At 38.2% G+C, this 17,475-nt stretch overlaps 1 protein-coding gene across 1 annotated transcript; it reads left to right on the top strand.

The window, feature by feature from the left end:
* Positions 1-178: 178 nt before the first annotated feature.
* On the top strand, positions 179-9,107 carry UTP18 (UTP18 small subunit processome component; the record flags this gene model as incomplete). Its single annotated transcript, XM_010172644.1, has 13 exons — positions 179-306; positions 410-505; positions 1,179-1,258; positions 1,500-1,585; positions 2,223-2,348; positions 3,224-3,398; positions 3,738-3,838; positions 4,619-4,709; positions 5,033-5,156; positions 6,046-6,220; positions 6,871-7,013; positions 8,254-8,313; positions 8,971-9,107. Coding segments are annotated over 12 exons (1,350 nt in total), but the record flags the coding sequence as incomplete, so codon positions are not given.
* Positions 9,108-17,475: the final 8,368 nt, after the last annotated feature.

The following is a 17,475-nucleotide window of genomic DNA, read 5'->3' as shown; positions in this document are numbered from 1 at the left end:
GCCTGGCCGGTCCCCAGCGGGTAGGGCTCGGGGCCCGGTGCGCGGCTGGGGCGCGGGGCCCGCCGGAGGGCAGCGCGGGGGGGCATCGGGCTCCCTTCGGCTGCTTGTCCCCGCCGGATCCCCGCCGTGTCTGTCATCTCCCCGGCTGGCCTGACGCGGCCTGTTTGGTTGTTTTCAGCGTAGCGCTACAGAGAGGGAAGGTCTTCAGAAAGACTCCAGTGACTCGGAGGTAGAAAACGAAGCAAAAGGAAAATTATTCGCTAAAAAGCCAGCCTGGGTGGATGAAGATGATGAAGCTGAGGAAAAGTAAGTTCCAGTTTGCAAGTAGGAGTTACGTGTCGGGCTTAAGAGTGACTCTAAGTGGCTTCAGTTTGAATGATCTTCATGTTCTGTGTTTTTTTCCCTCTAGTGTTGATATGACCCATCGGTATAGGAAAGATTTCATGAAAAGTGATGCTGAGAAGACACTTACTAAGAAAAAGCTGAAAAGAAGACTTGAAGAACAGTGAGTTTCACTAGTGTTTTTGTGGCTAACTTTATTTAGATGAGATAAGATACAGCTGTGTGACAGTCAGTCACTTTCCTCTTTACCCCCTGTATTCACGTGCAATGTTTAAAACTAGAGCTTTTTACAGTATTTGCAGTATTTTAAAATAAATAATACTAATAATAGTAAATAAAATGTGTATGAGCATTGTCTAGGCTAATTTGTTTAACACTTGTTTCAGTAGAGGTGCACGAACTAATTTGTCTTCTAGGCTCCCTATACCACAAAATTTTTATAGTGATACGTTGCTTTTTAAGTAGGATGATGGAAGATGCTGACTTAACGTGTTCTGTAAGAATGAGCTCAAATGTGAATATAGTCAAATAGCAAAGCAGAACTTTAGATCTGTTTGGGTTGTCTTGGTATTAGCATATATTGATCCGAAGAACAGTGCTTTCATGTTTGGTATCAATTTTTGCTTTAGTTTCACATTCAAGAAGTCAGCAGAACACAGAAAGTTGAGTGAAACTTAAAAACAAACTTGTGTAGTGTTCTAAGTGCAAGTTATCTTGCAAAATTGTGACTGTATGTTTTGTAAGTACTTAACACATAGAAGGACTTTACTTTCTCACATAAGTTGTGGTTTGTTTGGTTTTTTTTTCCTCTTTCCCCCTCACCCTTCTCTTGCTAGGTTTCAGCGAGCTATGGGAGGAGTTCCTGCCTGGGCTGATTTGGAAAACAGGAAGAAATCCAAAAGGACTGCAAGTGATAGTAAATAAATCCTTTACTATTCTAATAAGCATTTCTGTGTTTCCCTATTCAGCTTCTGAGAAAATAATTATTTTTTATGTTTTCTTAGTTTCAGTAGTGTGATAATAGGCTGGATAAGTCGGCTTAATTCCTTCCTTCTTTCAGTGTACTTTGATTTAACTTGTCTCTGTAAGGAATATGTAGGTTTTGATGTGGGAGTGTTTGTGAAATTAACCTTTTCAATGTGCTTTGCCTTAATTAGGTGACAGTGATGAAGATGATGATCTGCTACGCAGGACTGGCAATTTCATCTCAAACTCAGAGTCCCTGCCAAGAGGTATTTTGAAGGTAAAGGCAAGCCTGTCTTCCCACCTCAGTTTGACCCATATGCACACTTTGACTTTGTATTTGCTATTTAGGCAGTAAAATTAGTGATCATATTAATTTCTTATTTGTTTCTGAAACTGGAAACTCTAAAAGAGTAAACAGTTGGACAAATTGTATGGTTCATGTCATGAAAGCATAAAACAATAAATTGAGATGTATTGTTTGACATAAGAATTGTTTTATATACTCTAAAGTAGCATCTTGTGGTAGGATTTTAATTTCTACATAGGAAAGATGGAATTCTTCCACAACTTGGAGGCTTCTGAAATGGTCTTTGAGAAGTGACAGCCTTAAATGAGTGTTTATTATGCTGTCTCTTCTACAACTATTTCAAATGAGTCAGAATGCAACTAGTTTTACGTAGACTGTTAATTTTAAAGTCAGTGGAAAGTCCAGCTAGTTTATCTTATGTCTACACTGCTGCATTGTAGCAACTTACCAAACTTAACTGCGTGTACGTTCTGGTTATGCTGCCTAAAAGTTCATAGGGTTTGAGATCTTGCTCTTGTAGTGTAAAGAGCAATTACATTGACTGTTCATCAGCATAAGGAAAAATGTTTAAGTTGTATTGTTTTAAACTGCTGGATGTGTGTTCTAGATGAGTACCTGTGTGCCTGCTAATCAGGAACGTTTTGCCAATGGAAAACTGGTAACAGTGCAGTTTCATCCATCCGCTCAAGTGGTCATGACTGCTGGACATGATCGATCCGTATCACTCTTTCAGGTGAAGAATTTCAATCTATATTATATAAATAACTACTTATTCAGAATCTTTTCTAATATACCTGAGATAGCCTAGAATGATAAGACTTTCTTTTCTCTCTTCCTGTGATGGTGTGCTCACAGGGGTTGTAATGTCTGTGGTTACACTGGTATTTGCTTGGTTGAAGGCATCTTGTTTTGAAGAAATTTCCATACTAACCACTTACAGGGTATAGGCAAATGTAGTTGTATCAGAGCTTTTAGTTGAAGATATGTTTTTTAAAATGCTTGTTTTAAGGTTTGCAGTGATGAGGACTAAGGAGATTTTTTTGAGTTGTTTGTAAAACCTGTAGTGTGGGGAGCAGTCTACTTCCATGTAAAACTGCAGTATTGCTGTGAAATAATTTTGTGGGTGAAGAGACTACTGCAGCAGGAAGCTACTTGTCCTGGGACATTCCTGTCCTGCTTCTCTGAAAAACCTAAAGATTTTAACTCTATTTAGGAACTTTCAGTATGGCCCAGCATCAGTGAAATGGTCAAAGACACAAGTTGAATTGGACACTCCCATAGTGCTGCAGGAAAGAACAATGAAAAGCAAATGTTTTCATTTAGAAGAGCACAATAGAAGTGATTATATGAATGAAGCATGGGTAAGACAGGGAAGGGTAAGAGATGTGAAGTATAATCAGGAAAGCTGGGATTGCCTGATAGATAGGGGGAGGAGCCAAGAGGCAGGTTTATTTGTAGGCTAAGAGAAGAACAGGTTAATGCTTCAAACTGGTGTATCTCTTACTGCTTAAGTCTTGTACAGGCTAGTTGATATTAATTTCCTATGCAAAAGTATTTGATGTGTTCCTTAATATGATAATCTGTTTTGGTTTTGGTTTTTTTTTGAAGGTTGATGGTATAAGGAATCCAAGAATACAGAGCATCTATTTAGAGAGCTTTCCAATTTATAAGGCTCGTTTCAGTGTTGATGGAGAACAAGTTATAGCCACTGGTACTCACCATAGAATGTTCTTTGTGTATGACATGATGAGTGGAAGTATAATTCCTATACAGAAAGTAAGAGGTACGTTTTATAGTACTGTAAGTGTCTGGCTATAGTTGAAGCTATCTTAAATAGAGATGGCATATGGATTTGCTTTAAAAGGAAGTGCAATGAATTTTTACAGGTTGCATTTTTAACTTATCTTCAGGGATCTTTACTGGAGTACCTTTAGCTTTAGTTTGACTGGGATATTAAAAGTTAATTGTCACACATAAACGAGGTTGAGTTGTAGCTTTACTGTGACAGTGTATTACAGAAATGAAAAGCTGGGTCAGGTTTTACTCATATTCATCATACATCTGAATGTTGAGGAAAAAGAATAAATTACGCTGATTTGACGTTCTGAATCTCTTTTTAAAGGTGTGGAGGAAAGATTTCTCAGAAGCTTTGAAATCTCTCCAGATGGATCATTTATGCTTGTAACTGGGACTTCAGGCTACCTTTACTTGCTGTCAATGAAGGTAGTTTCTCTTCATGGTTTATGTAGCTTCAGTTTCTTGATACTTTATCCCTTTTGAGCCTCCTTGCTTATATTTAATCTGAAAAGCAATCTAGGTGAAACACATCAGTTGAAACAAAACTATGATGCATGCTGTGACAGCCTTCAAAAATGAGCTGCTGAATCGACTAACTGTAGCTTTAGAAAATTATTTTTGGGTGTCTGAGAATTTTTACTAACTATGCAATTCTCTGGGACAGATGGAGCTAAGGCCAGAGTTTCATGGGTTTTTAAGCTGTAACTGGAAGAAGTTGTATGTCAGTGTTGTATTTCGTCTGATTGCAGGCAAAAGGAATGGCCCTCAGCATGGAAACAGGCATCTGAGGGCAGAAGAAAGAGGACTGCTTTTCTGGGAGTAGTGCTAGTGCATGCTGGTGTACTGTGTTCATGAATTGTACCATCTACTGTGATTCATAATGCATATAGAACTTTCTCACTTGAATGCTAAATTGTCGTATCGTGGCAACTGGATTTGGTTTAAATTTACTAGGAAAAATAAGACCCTTCAGGAAGGGAGCAAATGAGTGTTTATTGAACTAGCTGAAGTTGCACAATAATAAATTGATCATGGGCTCATGAGCACAGGCTTGTGCTCTAGTCTGTAGGTGCTGAAAATGTTGATGCTGTTCTTTTAACATCAGTGTAGCTAACGTCACATTTTTGTGGGACAGGAGTATGGAAACAACTTACCTACAAATTTTTGGCAGAAACATTGTCACCATTCTTGTTCTTCATCCTATAGACAAAGGAACTGATTAATACTATGAAGGTAAATGGAAGATGCACAGCATCTGCTTTCACTCCAGACAGCAGTAAAATATATAGCTATTCAAGTAAGTATTCTCTCTTAACAGCATGAATCATAATTCCATTTAAATTGCATAAGTTTTTATAAGTCATTTATTGTTTTACAACGATAACTAAAAGACTTTATGCCAGTATCTGGCCTAAAAATACAACCAAGTGATTAATCATCAAATAATGGAGTTCACTATTTTAGTATGCCTTTAGTTGTTTGTTTGTTTTTTTTAATACCCTATATTTGATAGTTGTAGATGAGCTAGTAGTTGTCATCTATTTAAATCTGTTTTAACAAAATTGACAGTGTGTTCTGTATATGTGGTTTCTATGATCTTCCACTTTATTCTGCAACCAGAGGAAGGTGAAGTTTTCATTTGGGATGTGAGAAGCAGAAAGTGTCTACACAAATTTGAAGATGAAGGTTCTTTGGAAGGAAAGTGCATCGCTGTTTCAAAAAATAACCAGTATGTGGCATGTGGGTAAGTGACTTTACAGCTTTTTTCCTATCTTATTTTGAAGCTCTTCAGTAAACCTACTGGTGGCAGGTGAGAGTGTAGGAAGATGGAATAAGTTTGGCTTTAATAAGGTTATAGAGTAGAGGTGAATAGGTTAATATTGTCTGGTTTACATAATTTCATTTTTCTGTATATATCTAAAGTACCATAAAACACTTAATACTAGTGTCACTCCTAATGCATTCCTGTTGCTATATATGGGTTTAGCAGTTAATTTTGAAATCATACTGACTGAAATAACAAATTAAATTCAGGGTCTTCCCCTTTTCCTGGTCCTCTTTCCTATACTCCTAATTTGGCTTCTTCAAGGTAGCATGTTAGCATTTGAAAACATGCCTCAACTCAAAGCCAGAAACCTGAAAGTGTTTCTCCAACTATGCTTGCTGAGATGCAATTTCAGCTAGCGTATCAGTTCTTTTAAATGAGACTAGCAAATGCTTAAGTGGAGTATGCATTTTCTTAGCCCACTGTAGAAGAGGATTTTTAAGTGGACTTACTCTACAAGTTAAAAAAAAATAAAAAAAAGCTTGAAACTATTTCAGAATCTTTTGATACCAAGCTCTCATTGCTTTGAATTCAGTCCATGTAAGAGATGGTCTTATCAAGGCTTTCCCCAGTTGAGTGTGACTCTTTATATATAAATTAAAAAAAAAACCCAAAAACAAAAAAACCCCCAAACCCTCCACTAAATACTGCTATGAACTCCAAAGGAAAATCAAGCTCCAAACAAAATATCATTTCAAACTGCAGTAAATTATTGGAAATTACATTTTTAGTTGAATAGTCAGTAACAGCAAGGTAATATGTACTGTAAATGCTACTTCTTGGTATAGTCTTTAATTTCTTTTTTTAGTTCAGCTTCTGGAGTTGTCAATTTGTATACTACTGATGTCTGTCTCAAAGAAAACCATCCTAAGCCAGTTAAAGCCATAATGAACCTAGTTACGTCTGCTACATGTGTGACCTTCAATCCTACCACGGAAATTTTGGCAGTGGCTTCCAGTGAAGCTGATGAGGCTGTCAAATTGGTACGTTCAGCTTCTTTAGTACAAGCTTCTCCGTATCTTGGGCAAAGATGTTCCTGGTGACATAATAAAACTGATACTGAGCAGATACGTATACTGCAGAATTTACTAGACCGAGCAGATCAGGCCGTGTACAAGATACTGTACATTTATAATGAAATAACTTTTTTTTTTTTTCAGGGAAGTTGTTCTGAAAATAACATCTTGTGGTCTAGTTTCCTTTTTGTTTTTCCCTTTTTAAAATGCCCTTATTTCACTGTTGTAAATATAACTCAGCAACAAATGTGAGTTTTCAGCAGCTGTTAACTGTGCGGTCCTACTATGTGGTGTTTTCCCTAGCTGATTCAAAATTTTCCTAGCCTTGTCAGAATTCTGGCCAACAGTGGAACTATTTAATTAATCTGAGGGTTTGGAAGCCTTTTTTTACTGCTTAGATGCAGTTGCTTAAATGAATGAGTTGCAGGAGCTGGCTTTGTAGAAGTGTGTTCCCTGCACCTTTTCTCCAGTAGAACTCTATATATAGAGTGGTGTAGGATAGGAATAGAACTCAACATTTGAACTTGACATTAAGCTTCAATTGAAAATTTGTACTTCAATTTGAATTTTAGTGGCTTTTTCCTAATTGTTGTAACTAATGACCTGTTTCTCAATAGGTGCACATTCCTTCATACACTGTATTCTCAAACTTCCCAGTGTTCAGAAGAAAACAGATTTATCTTGCTCAATCTATGGACTTTTCTCCCAGAAGTGGTTTTTTCTCTGTAGGAAATAACAAAGGCAAAGCTTTGTTATTTAGGTAAGTACTAAGTTGGGTTCATTAATCCCAGGTAACCTGTTTATATTCTGTAAGATGGGGCAGATGACTGGTAAATGATCAGGTTTGACTTTGTGATCTGAATTTCACCTGATGCCTTAATCGAGTGCAGACCTTGCTTTCCCTTCTGGAGAACGAAGCTTGTTTATTCTCGGATTGTAAAACATACATTGCTGCAGACATCCCTTTCAAAGTTGTTATTGTCCTTTTTTGAGATAATTAGGATGTAAAAAGCCAGGTACTGGATACTCTCCCCATTAAAAGAATAGTTCAGAGGATTAAAAGAAGGTCTGTGCTTCAGCATTGACATCTGTATCGGGGGTGGGTTTGTTCTAGTTCTAAAGGCAGGGTGAAAAGCATCTTTGGAGGGAGGGTGACTGAATACTGGCACAGGTTGCTCACACAGGTTGTGGACACTCCATCCTTGGAGATCTTCAACAGCTGTCTGCACATGGTCCAGGGCAGCTGTCTCTGGGTGGCCGTGCTTTGAGCAGGAGGGTTTGACTAGATGACCTCCAGTGATCCCTTCCACCCTCAACCAGTCTGATCCTGTGATGGGTGCTCAGACTCTGTGAGGTTTCAAGACTCACTACACATGCTGGATAGTGTGTGTGGCAAGACTTCATGGTTTAGTGTAAGGACATAAGAATGGATGTTATTCTCTTTCCAGCTTAAAATTAGATTCTAAAATCCTAATTTTCTGTGGAAGTCAAACTCAGTGGTTGATGTCTGACTAGCATGAGCTTGACTTTAGCCTTTTTGTGAGAAATGTGGGGTTTTGTTTTTTTTTTCTGCTGGTGGGGTCAGGTGTAAGGAGCCATAACTCTGAGCAGGGATATCTTTTTTTTTTCTTGAAACTAACTTTATGTGATACTTGAAAAACTTTGTATGTTTAATGTGATAATTTAACGATTTCCAAAGGAGAATGTACAGTGATTATTTTAAGATTTACAGGGAGAATTTACAAAAAGACTCCCAAGCAAGTCTGTAAAAATGTGAATAAATCTTGTGATTTGTCCTTTTTTTCAACTTGAACTGCATATTGTAATGGAACTTGACGTAAATCTCGCATGTGGATGATTGCTATCTTTTGCTACACCTGTGTTTCAGATTAGCTAAGACTGCTCAAAGTCATACTACTGAATAGTTGTTGCTTCTTTGTGTTGGTTACTCAGCAGGCTGCTGAAAAGTTTTAAATCTGTCTCAACTCTTTTTTCTTCAGGCTGAAACATTATTCAGAATTTTAAAAGACAATACAGGAGAAAATGGACCAATAACTGAGGTACAAGTAGCACTAGAACTCTTGACAGCATTGTCTTGAGGAACCTTATTTTCATTACTCCCCCTCTTTATAATGGCAACAAGAAGTTCTTAATACTCTGTGATCTGAAACTGTTCTGTCTGGATCACTCATGTTGTAGGCTCCACATGATGGGCAAGAATCAGGTTTGTTTTGTCTATCTCAGTTTTTCTAATAATACTCTTACAGGGAGCTGGTAGTTCAACTAAATTTCTGCTCAGTCTTGTTGACAGTGGTTTAAAAATCTGAATATATTTAAATCTAACTCATAGGCAATGTTAAAAAGAACTGTAGGCTGGCAGATACTGGCTTGATCCTGTTACGAAGTGATGTAAGTGAGCCCACATGTGCCTGCATAATTTCAAATTTAGATTACTTAAATTACTGAAGTTCGAAGTGTAGCTCGTGCAGATACGATTTTATTGTATACTAACCTCTTACTGGGGAAACTGGAAAGACCTGTAGCCTTGAGGGTAATACAGTAGTTCTGTTTGACCCAAAATGTGTTAAAGATTGGAAGCTAAGCTTGTTCAGACTGGAAGCAGATACATCATCTGCATGTTAAGCCTGCATAAAATTTTGTGATGGCTAAATGTTTGGAAGATACTAACAAAATTCTCTGTACTGATCTTTCCCCAGGTGTTGTAACCTGCAGATACAAGTATGCTGAGTAAACCGAACAAGTTTTTTTAAATTTTATATGGAAGATCAAAAATAGTAATATAACATCTGTGTTTTTGAATGTTGTTCCTTAATAAATGTACCTGATAAGTTTCCAGACAAGTTGTTTCAACTTTTTCCAATGTTTTGTGTAAGCAAATGACTACATAGATTTTAGTGGTTGGCATTGAAGCTGGTATCTTCAAGAAATGCTTAAATGTTTTTTGTTATAAGCATATGAAGTATTCCAGTGCTGAAACAGAAAACATTAGTTTTGTGTAAACTGTAACCTCTGCTGCATGGATTTAGCTGGAGCTTTTTCATCAGCCAGGTTTCTTTCGGGCTGGGTTGGAAACAGCATTTTGCTGACTAGAGGAGCAAATTCACCTGAAACCCTCTTGGTGCAGGCATTGTAGTTCAGTGCAACTTGATGGGCCAGCTATAGCTTAAAGACAGCCTAAACCAAGAAGTGAGAAACACCACCTTCAGTTGGGCTTATTGCCTCCCATGTGTCACAAAATCAACTGTAGGTAATGTGTTTTTAATTCTTAAGAAAGACCCCTTTCTTACCTTTCTGTGAAAGTAAAGCATCCTGACTATCACTTCATACTTGATTTTTAAATCAATTGTGAAATTCTGGTACCATTAGGGCCACCTAGCAAGGACTGCTTTACAGCTGTTGTTGCTGATTCTTCATCTGATGCCTAATACTGCACCTCTGGTCACTTTGTTCCTGAAGTGGCCACCTCTTTCTTGTTAAAAACACAAACAAAAAGTTGACTAGGAATCTGCTACAGTAAGAACTCTGCTTGAGAATAAATTGTGACTAATACATCTGTCCAGTTTGCATGTGGGAGCTTTTTGGTCAGTAATGTTAAGAGCCAAGGTGCTCCTGTAACCAGTAGTGAAATTATTAAGCCTTCAGTGAAAGTGGCATTACACAAAAGGTGCTCTGAGCATGAGAAAAAGCTAATTCTAGAACTCTGTCAAAAATTTTAAATGTATAAGCCTATTGTTAAATTCTTGCCATACTGTTTTAAAAAATAGAATATTGCATTTTCTGGTGTTTTAAAATGGCTTTGCCAGTGATTCATTGTAAGATAAGGCTTGATTTTACAAATGAGAGAAAAAAAGCAGAATATGCTCTGGAGGTGTCACATTGACTACAGAGTTTAACCTTATTGCAGTGCTAAACCTAAACTAAAGACTCTAGTATGCAGGAGTAAAATTAAATCATAAGTACCCTTTATTAAGATGCTTACTGTAGGATTCTGTCACAAACAAATGTAGGTGAAATCTGACTGGGACTGAGATTTTGTTGCATTCCAGAAATCCTCTGGTTTATGTTTTCACCAGAGGGCAGCACTTAACCACTTATTTGGAGACTTGACTGCTTCTTGTTACTCAACAGTTTGTCCTGTGACAGCACTGCTGACAAGTGAGGCTTTAGTTGTGGTTATCAGCAGAATTCGCCTTTTTTTAATCATCTCTATATGTCACCTGTAGGGAGGTTTAAGTAGTATGACTTCACAAAACTTAGTAAGTAATTTTACATCAAAGACTTCTAAAAAGGTAGGTTTTGAAATATTAACTGTTTTACCAAATCTCGCTGAAAGTAGCTGTGAAGTATTTTAATATGATTCAATCCACTTGTCCTGAGACTGTACCCCTCTTTGCACAGTGTGTGCTTCTCCACTTTACCCATTAAAAATAAAATAAAATTCCCAAATCCAGTGATTCAAAGCCATAGAGCAAGTCATTAGCAGATCTAGGAACTTTAGAATTAACAGGTTCCTGGACTTGTTGAGTTTGCATAGACACCACAGTTTCTGATATTCTTCCTTGCCCATCCTGCTGACTTCTGCAGGAGGTCCAGATTGGATAGAGCAGGGGAGTAAATGGAAAAGGTGTTCTAAGACATACTGAGGTGCTATGTACTCTTGTGTCACTGCAAGTGATTTCAAATAGTGGCAGGAAGGAAAGAGAGTTTACACATTTATTTTTGCAAAGTCTATGATGGAAGTTCCAAATAACTTAAGTTCTGTACCGAGTTATGGGGAGCACTGCAATACAAGAATGTTTAAGCTTTGTACTAAATACTTTAATTCTTGCGGTTGCATTTTTGTCTTCTGGAAAACATGACTTGTGGCCCCATCCAATACAAAACAGGGAAAACTTTTGCCTTGAGAAATAAAGGGAACTTCAAGGTGTCTTTTGCATTTCTCCATGGGTTTTGAGCAATGACACTTTCATGCACTGAACAGGTCTGAAAGGTTGGATGAGATGAAGTAGTGCAAGAAGTTGAAATTGTTACTGGTGTGTCCAGGGATATTTATTGCAATGGGATGAATTCAGTGTACGTATGACTGTACCCTCATTCTGAACAACACTGCTCTCTGTCAGTTTGCCATGTGTTGAGAGTACTTAAGCTTCTGACCTATTTAAAACCTCTTTGTGTTTAATTCCTTTTTTCCTAGCATGGCTTTTTTTTCTGACATTGCTAAGCTGAAGTTCTTTTAATGAATTATTTCTCTGCTTTTCCTCTCCTTCCATTCTCCTTGGCAAAATAAATTTTATTGATGTAGCCCATTAAATATTTATCACCGCAGCCTTTCCCCTTCAGGCTGTGATCTTTTCCGATTTTGCAAGTTAAAGAGAATTAAAGAGAATTAGTCTGGTTAGTGCTTAGAAAGGAAACCTCCAAGAAAAAAAAAAAAGACCAAACCTGACTAGATTAATTAGAGTAACACTGATTATTTAGAAGATTATTTGGTTTGCTGCTAAGTCTGTCTTGGATCTGCTATTTGACCCTGCTCATGTTTGAGAGCTGCGCTTGGGGTGCAGGTGGTTTAGCAAATTCTTAAGAGGACTGAATGATATTTTTTTTTCTCCTGTGTCTCATTCAATATCCAAGATTGCTGCTCTCTAGAATTATTTGGAAAGTTACGGTTCTGTGAATCTTTTCCATGTGGAACTGTTTCAACTGCTACATGATTTTTCCAAGTACTTGCTGATCAGACAGCAAATTAGATTCTCCTCTTTGGATGTGGCGCTGAACCCATCTAGTGGATGTGGCAGTTATAGCAGACCTTGAAAAGAAGCTGGTTTCTTGCCTAAGGATGTTTCTTGAAGTATTTTAAGGCTTCTGGTGATCCTCTAAATACTTTTTTAATTTATTTTTTTTTTTTTGGCACTGATTTTTAAGACCTAGGAGGAGGTTACGGAGCTTTTCTGGAGGGTGTCTGGAATAAGAGGGTGTGGGATAAAATCCTCAAGCTGTCCAGTGCGTCCAGGAGTCCAGCTGGTATCCAGCACACCACACTGGTGTTTACTCCTGCACTGCATTCTGCTGGATTTATGCTGCATTTGCAGCAGCAATGTGCTGGGCACATTACTGTCATTGTTCAGTTTTCTTATGTTGAAACTATGGAACAATTACTGTTTTTTTTCTGGAACAAAACATCTCTTGGGTACTCAGGTGTTTTTGTCCTGTGTTTGTGTCACTGTGAGATGGCAATACAGTCTAACTCATTTTGGGACGCTTTAATTGGGGCAGTCTGCACCTGTGTATTTTCTTCCAGTGATTAAAGCTATGCAAGTTATAAATCTTACGAAATTATTCTGAGACCCCTTAACCTGAATGAAATCTTATAAGCGGATTAAACACTTTGAAATGTCTGCAATATGATTTGTTTTTCATAGTAGATACTGTAAAATGTGTATGAGATCTCAGTCTTCATAGTGTTATATTTTGCACATAAGAGTGCCTGCCATATGAGACATTCCATTTTGCTTCTGCAATATTGAATGCTTTATTATGCTTAAACAGGTGGGAGGAAGAGTTGAAGCAGAGAGGAGTTTAGAAACGTGATGCAGGAGCCCTTACTTGTAATTGTTACCCCTTGCTGCTTTTCTGCCTTGTCAGAAGATCAGGCATCTGTATTTATCATGGGTTTAGTTTCTACTCTATTGTATTTTTGGTCAGCTTCTTCTGAATTGTGACTAACTCAAGAAATTAAGCCTAGCAAGATGTTTTTCATAGATTTACCTGGTTAGGAACTGGGCAGGGGGGAGTTAAATTTCAACTTAGGATCTTTGAAGACACGTCCATTTTTTGATGACTGAGTAACTTCTGCAAATCTGAGGCACTGTAGTGTTTAGCTAAGGGTCCGTATCACATGCTTGAACACAAGGGTTCTTTATGCCTCTTTGATCTTTGTTTTAAGCTTCGGATGCAGATTTTTAAGTTACTGGAAGAGAAAAGGTATTTTGAGTACTTCCAATTCAAAAATAATTGTTTAAAAACTTGCATAGTCACTCAGAACCTCAGCATCCTGATGTCCATGAGATTGTTTCAGTTACTTGGTGAAAAACTATTAGCCCTGATCTACTGGGAGGATTTGCATTAAGAATGAAATAATTAAGCCGTGTTGTGGTTTATTGTTTGTTTGGGGTTTTTTTTCTGTAGCTTCTCTAATGAATGCATTGCAGCCACAAGAGCTTGTTGTGAGTCTCACTGTACTCCATAGCTGCATTGTCCTTCCTTGGAGAATGTTGTCCTTCATTTGTACAAACATGTAAGACATGACTGCAATCACAGCCATGCTTATGTGTGCTCTGACAGACTTCTGTGGATCTGGGACACCATGCAAACTACATTTTTCTGCACAGAGGGATTAGATTCTGGCGATAGCAGCTCAATTTGTTGAAGAAGCAGTTTCTTCATAGGCTGGAAGATAACTAGATTACAGAAAAAAAGATGATGCCCTTTTGCACAGATTCCTCATGTGAATTCTGCAGGGTATTGAATTCATACTGCTCAGAGTAATTCTTAACAAAATACAAGTAGCTGTTATACTGTGGGGCGATTGTTACCACTCTGTCCTACCTGCAGTATGCTTCAGGTCAGTAAGGGTAAGCTAGAGAGATCACTGTGCTGTGAGATGCAACAATTGTCACTTGGAAATGAATGGAAAGGTGTTCAATAGTAGGAAATTCAAGGTTACAATTAATTGAGGAGACCCAAGAAGTGATTGGGTAAATATAATAGGAACATGATGTGGGATTCATAAGAGACAAACTTATACGAGTTAATTTTGTATGTAGCAAAGCTGTTATTGCTTATAAAAATATATATGTCTACATTAACACAAACTAGTCTTTCATCTACATTAGTTTATCTAGCAGAGTCAGACCCCCAAGCTGCTTGTAATAACTACAGAGGAATTCATGGGCTGATAGTTCTCAAACCACTTTGTGCTGGAGTATTTTAGCTATGTATTATGCCACATACTGAGATGAAGCTATGGAATAGTGATGTTTATCAATTAAGATTGATTACTGTAAAAGATTGAGTATTATGGACAGATACTTGGCCACAATTGAACAAATTTCCAATTAGTTTTCTTTCTTGAAAGAAGAACATTGTTTGAACAATGCTGATTTTCTATCCCTGAATTTGTCTTGACCTCTGTAACTGGAGGTGTTTACTTATTCTAGCGTAATTGTGGAAAAGAATAGAGGCTGTACGTGAGATCCCTCAAGTGTGCAGCTTTCAGTTACAGAGAATGCTGTTTCCACTTGAGTGGAAAACTTTTGATTTGTGACTTTTGTTCCTTGTTTAAGCGATGTATGACACCAGCCCTGATAGCAAATGATTTACCCTAAAGATACCGAGGGATTCGGTAACATACAGGTTATAATGGGATCAATCAAAAGTTAAATTTTGCTTAGTTAAACTTCCCAAACAGACCTGTGTAACTTCAGGATAAGTCTAAGCTGTTGAATACTTGAAGGGCTTTTTGAAATTCAGGGCTGTAAACAAGACCATTTCCCATTGTATATCTTACATTCCTCTAGCTTTTGAAGAAATGCTGCGGCTTCCTAGTTATCCCCTAGGAGTGTTGTGAAGCTGGATCCGTGTTTCTACATTCCTCAAGGTATTTGAATAAAAGGCTTGGTAGGCACAGACTTGCAAAAGCGCAGATTATTACAGTCAGAAAAGAAACCAGTATTTTGCTTAAAACTCATCCTATTGTGCTTAACATAATAGCGGTTTGTACTTACTGCAGGTACAATGTCCACTTGATAGTGAAGGCACTATGTAGCTCAAAACAGTGTCCCGAAGCCCAGCAGGACTAAGTTATGGAAAAGTGTTAGTGTATTTGATTTTATTCATCTGTACCTGCAGCCCCTTCCATTTGAAGAGCTTTATTAAGGCAAGGAATCATGTATAGGAAGTAATATTAGGCTCATCTCATGGGTGGGGGAAAGAGATACAGAGGTCAAATAAATTACATGCTGAGTCAAAACTGGGAATTTCAGTTTAGTTTCTTGGTTTCCTGTCACTTTTTTTTTTTTTTTTTTTTAATACTACCTTAGCTTGCCTCTTTGAAAACTATGCCTTGTTCTGTTCTTGCATGCATGCCTGCTATTCCTTATTTTTACTGGCTTGTGGTTCTGGAATGATGCTTAAGGTGTTTCATTCATTCTCCAATGTGTTCTCCTTTTGCTGATACTGAGAAGTAACTGACGAATATGGTATTTACATTTTTATGAAGAATACTAGATCTGTGGGAGCTGTCGTATCAGTATTTCTAACTGACCTGTCAGCTTTGGCAGGTTTCTGCAAGGATGCTCATCTTACAGAAGTTCATATTGTTGCAGAAAATTCAATTGTAGCTTCCTGTGGCTCTTCTGGGTACAGATGATGATGCAGTCCCGTGATATGGAAGGGAAGGGGGCTTGTGGAAAAAATAGATGTAATAAAGTTGGCTATGGTCTCATGTAAAAATAACTACCTTTATTATAAACTTACATAAATAGCCTGCTGTCTGCGTGGCTAATAATGCCAGAGCTGCTTTTCCACTGTGAATTTTGTGTAAGATCCTAAATGTTTTGTATTGCCATCTGTCTTCACTGTGTATGAGAGACATTAAATAAAGCCTTTAAGAGTAAATTTTTACATGAAGCCTGAAGGAGACTACCTTTTATATTAGCTGTCTAGTTTCTTGTCAATAAAGTGAATTCCAGTGGCATCGGGGATAGGTCTGATATTTTGGGGCTTTGACATACTGAACAGTAGAAAGATTACCAGGCAGTTAGCAAAAAGTTTCAAAGAAACCACCTTTGGGAGTTTTAATCTGTGGTGATTCCTACAGGCTGCAGCGGTGCATGGCACACGAATCAAACATGTCTATTGCTGAAATAATTACTCTTTTGCTTATCTGAACTCAGGATGTCTTGGTAAACAAATGTCTCATTACAATAGACACATAATTGTGCAGTACATCCAGTATATTCCTGCCTCTCTCCAGAAAGAAGCTGAGAGATACCTCTGGAAACTGCATTTTTGGGGCATACCTTTAAAATTAACAGCCATAGTAACTCGCTGATTTGCTTGAATATATCCTCCAGCAAATCACGTCTTCACCTCAAAGCAATTAAAACAGTAGAATGGAACTTCACTTGAATGCGTTTAATGCTTTACTCCTGCTTTTGCCATATGGTGATTTTTCCCAGAGGGAGAAAATCTGAGTACCAAATAAAATTTTCCAAATAGAATAATAAATGAGTGGGTGTTTGTGCTCTGAAAGGATATGAATCTCTGAAGCTGGCTGAGCTGATTTGGTATTTTACTTGCATAGAGTAAATCCAACATTTTCAGGTGTGTTTTCAGCTCCAAAACCTGTGTGTGCTTAAGCTAAACGTTGCCAAGAACAAATGAAGGTGAAGCACATACAATAAATTAATGAACAGGTCAGGTCAGCTATTCCACTTTCCCAGCTCTGGAAGATTTTACTAACTTTTAACTAGAGTAAATAACACATTCACTCCTGCTTAGAGGCTCAGGGAGAAGAGGAACCTCTGTCCCAGCCCCTCCAGCCTTCTGTGCCTGGTGTGGGGCACAGCTGCCTGGCAGGTGGTCACTGGCAGCCCACCCCAGTGCTCCTCACACAAGTACCATCAGCCTTTACTCTTGCCATGACATGGCTCCTGTTGTCCTGGTCGGATGCAAGGGGATATTATTTGGATGCTTTTCTATGCAAGGAGGCTCCAGAAGGGCTGGTAAAGGACTGATGAGACAAGGAGACGGTTGATGCTTGGCCATTGATGCCTTGTACCTCAAGGCAGAAGTTCAGTGTGGAGGAGATGCTCAAGGAGAGGGGAAACCCCATTTTTTTCCTACTGGTTACAGGTCACAAAAGTTGTCTCTGGTAATCAATATTTTATCAGCCTGGCTAATGGGTGACAGAAAGCTGGTATGAGGGGTCTGGGGTAATTCTGGGTGTAGGTCCAGTTTACTGCTTTGGTAAAAGCAATGAGGTCTATGGCTGCTCCAGTCTGATGCTTTAGGGAGTCCCAAAATGAATCCCAGAATGGTGGGGGTTGGAAGGGACCTCTGGTGATCATCCAGTCCAACCCCCCTGCCAAAGCAGGTACATCTTAGAGCAAGTTGCACAGGATCAGATACAGGTAGGTTTG

Source organism: Antrostomus carolinensis, unplaced genomic scaffold (assembly GCF_000700745.2).
Source record: "Antrostomus carolinensis isolate BGI_N321 unplaced genomic scaffold, ASM70074v2 scaffold16497, whole genome shotgun sequence".
In the NCBI taxonomy this organism is placed as follows: domain Eukaryota; kingdom Metazoa; phylum Chordata; class Aves; order Caprimulgiformes; family Caprimulgidae; genus Antrostomus; species Antrostomus carolinensis.
Note: the sequence above shows the minus strand (reverse complement) of the source record. Positions and strands in the feature narration are given on the sequence as shown.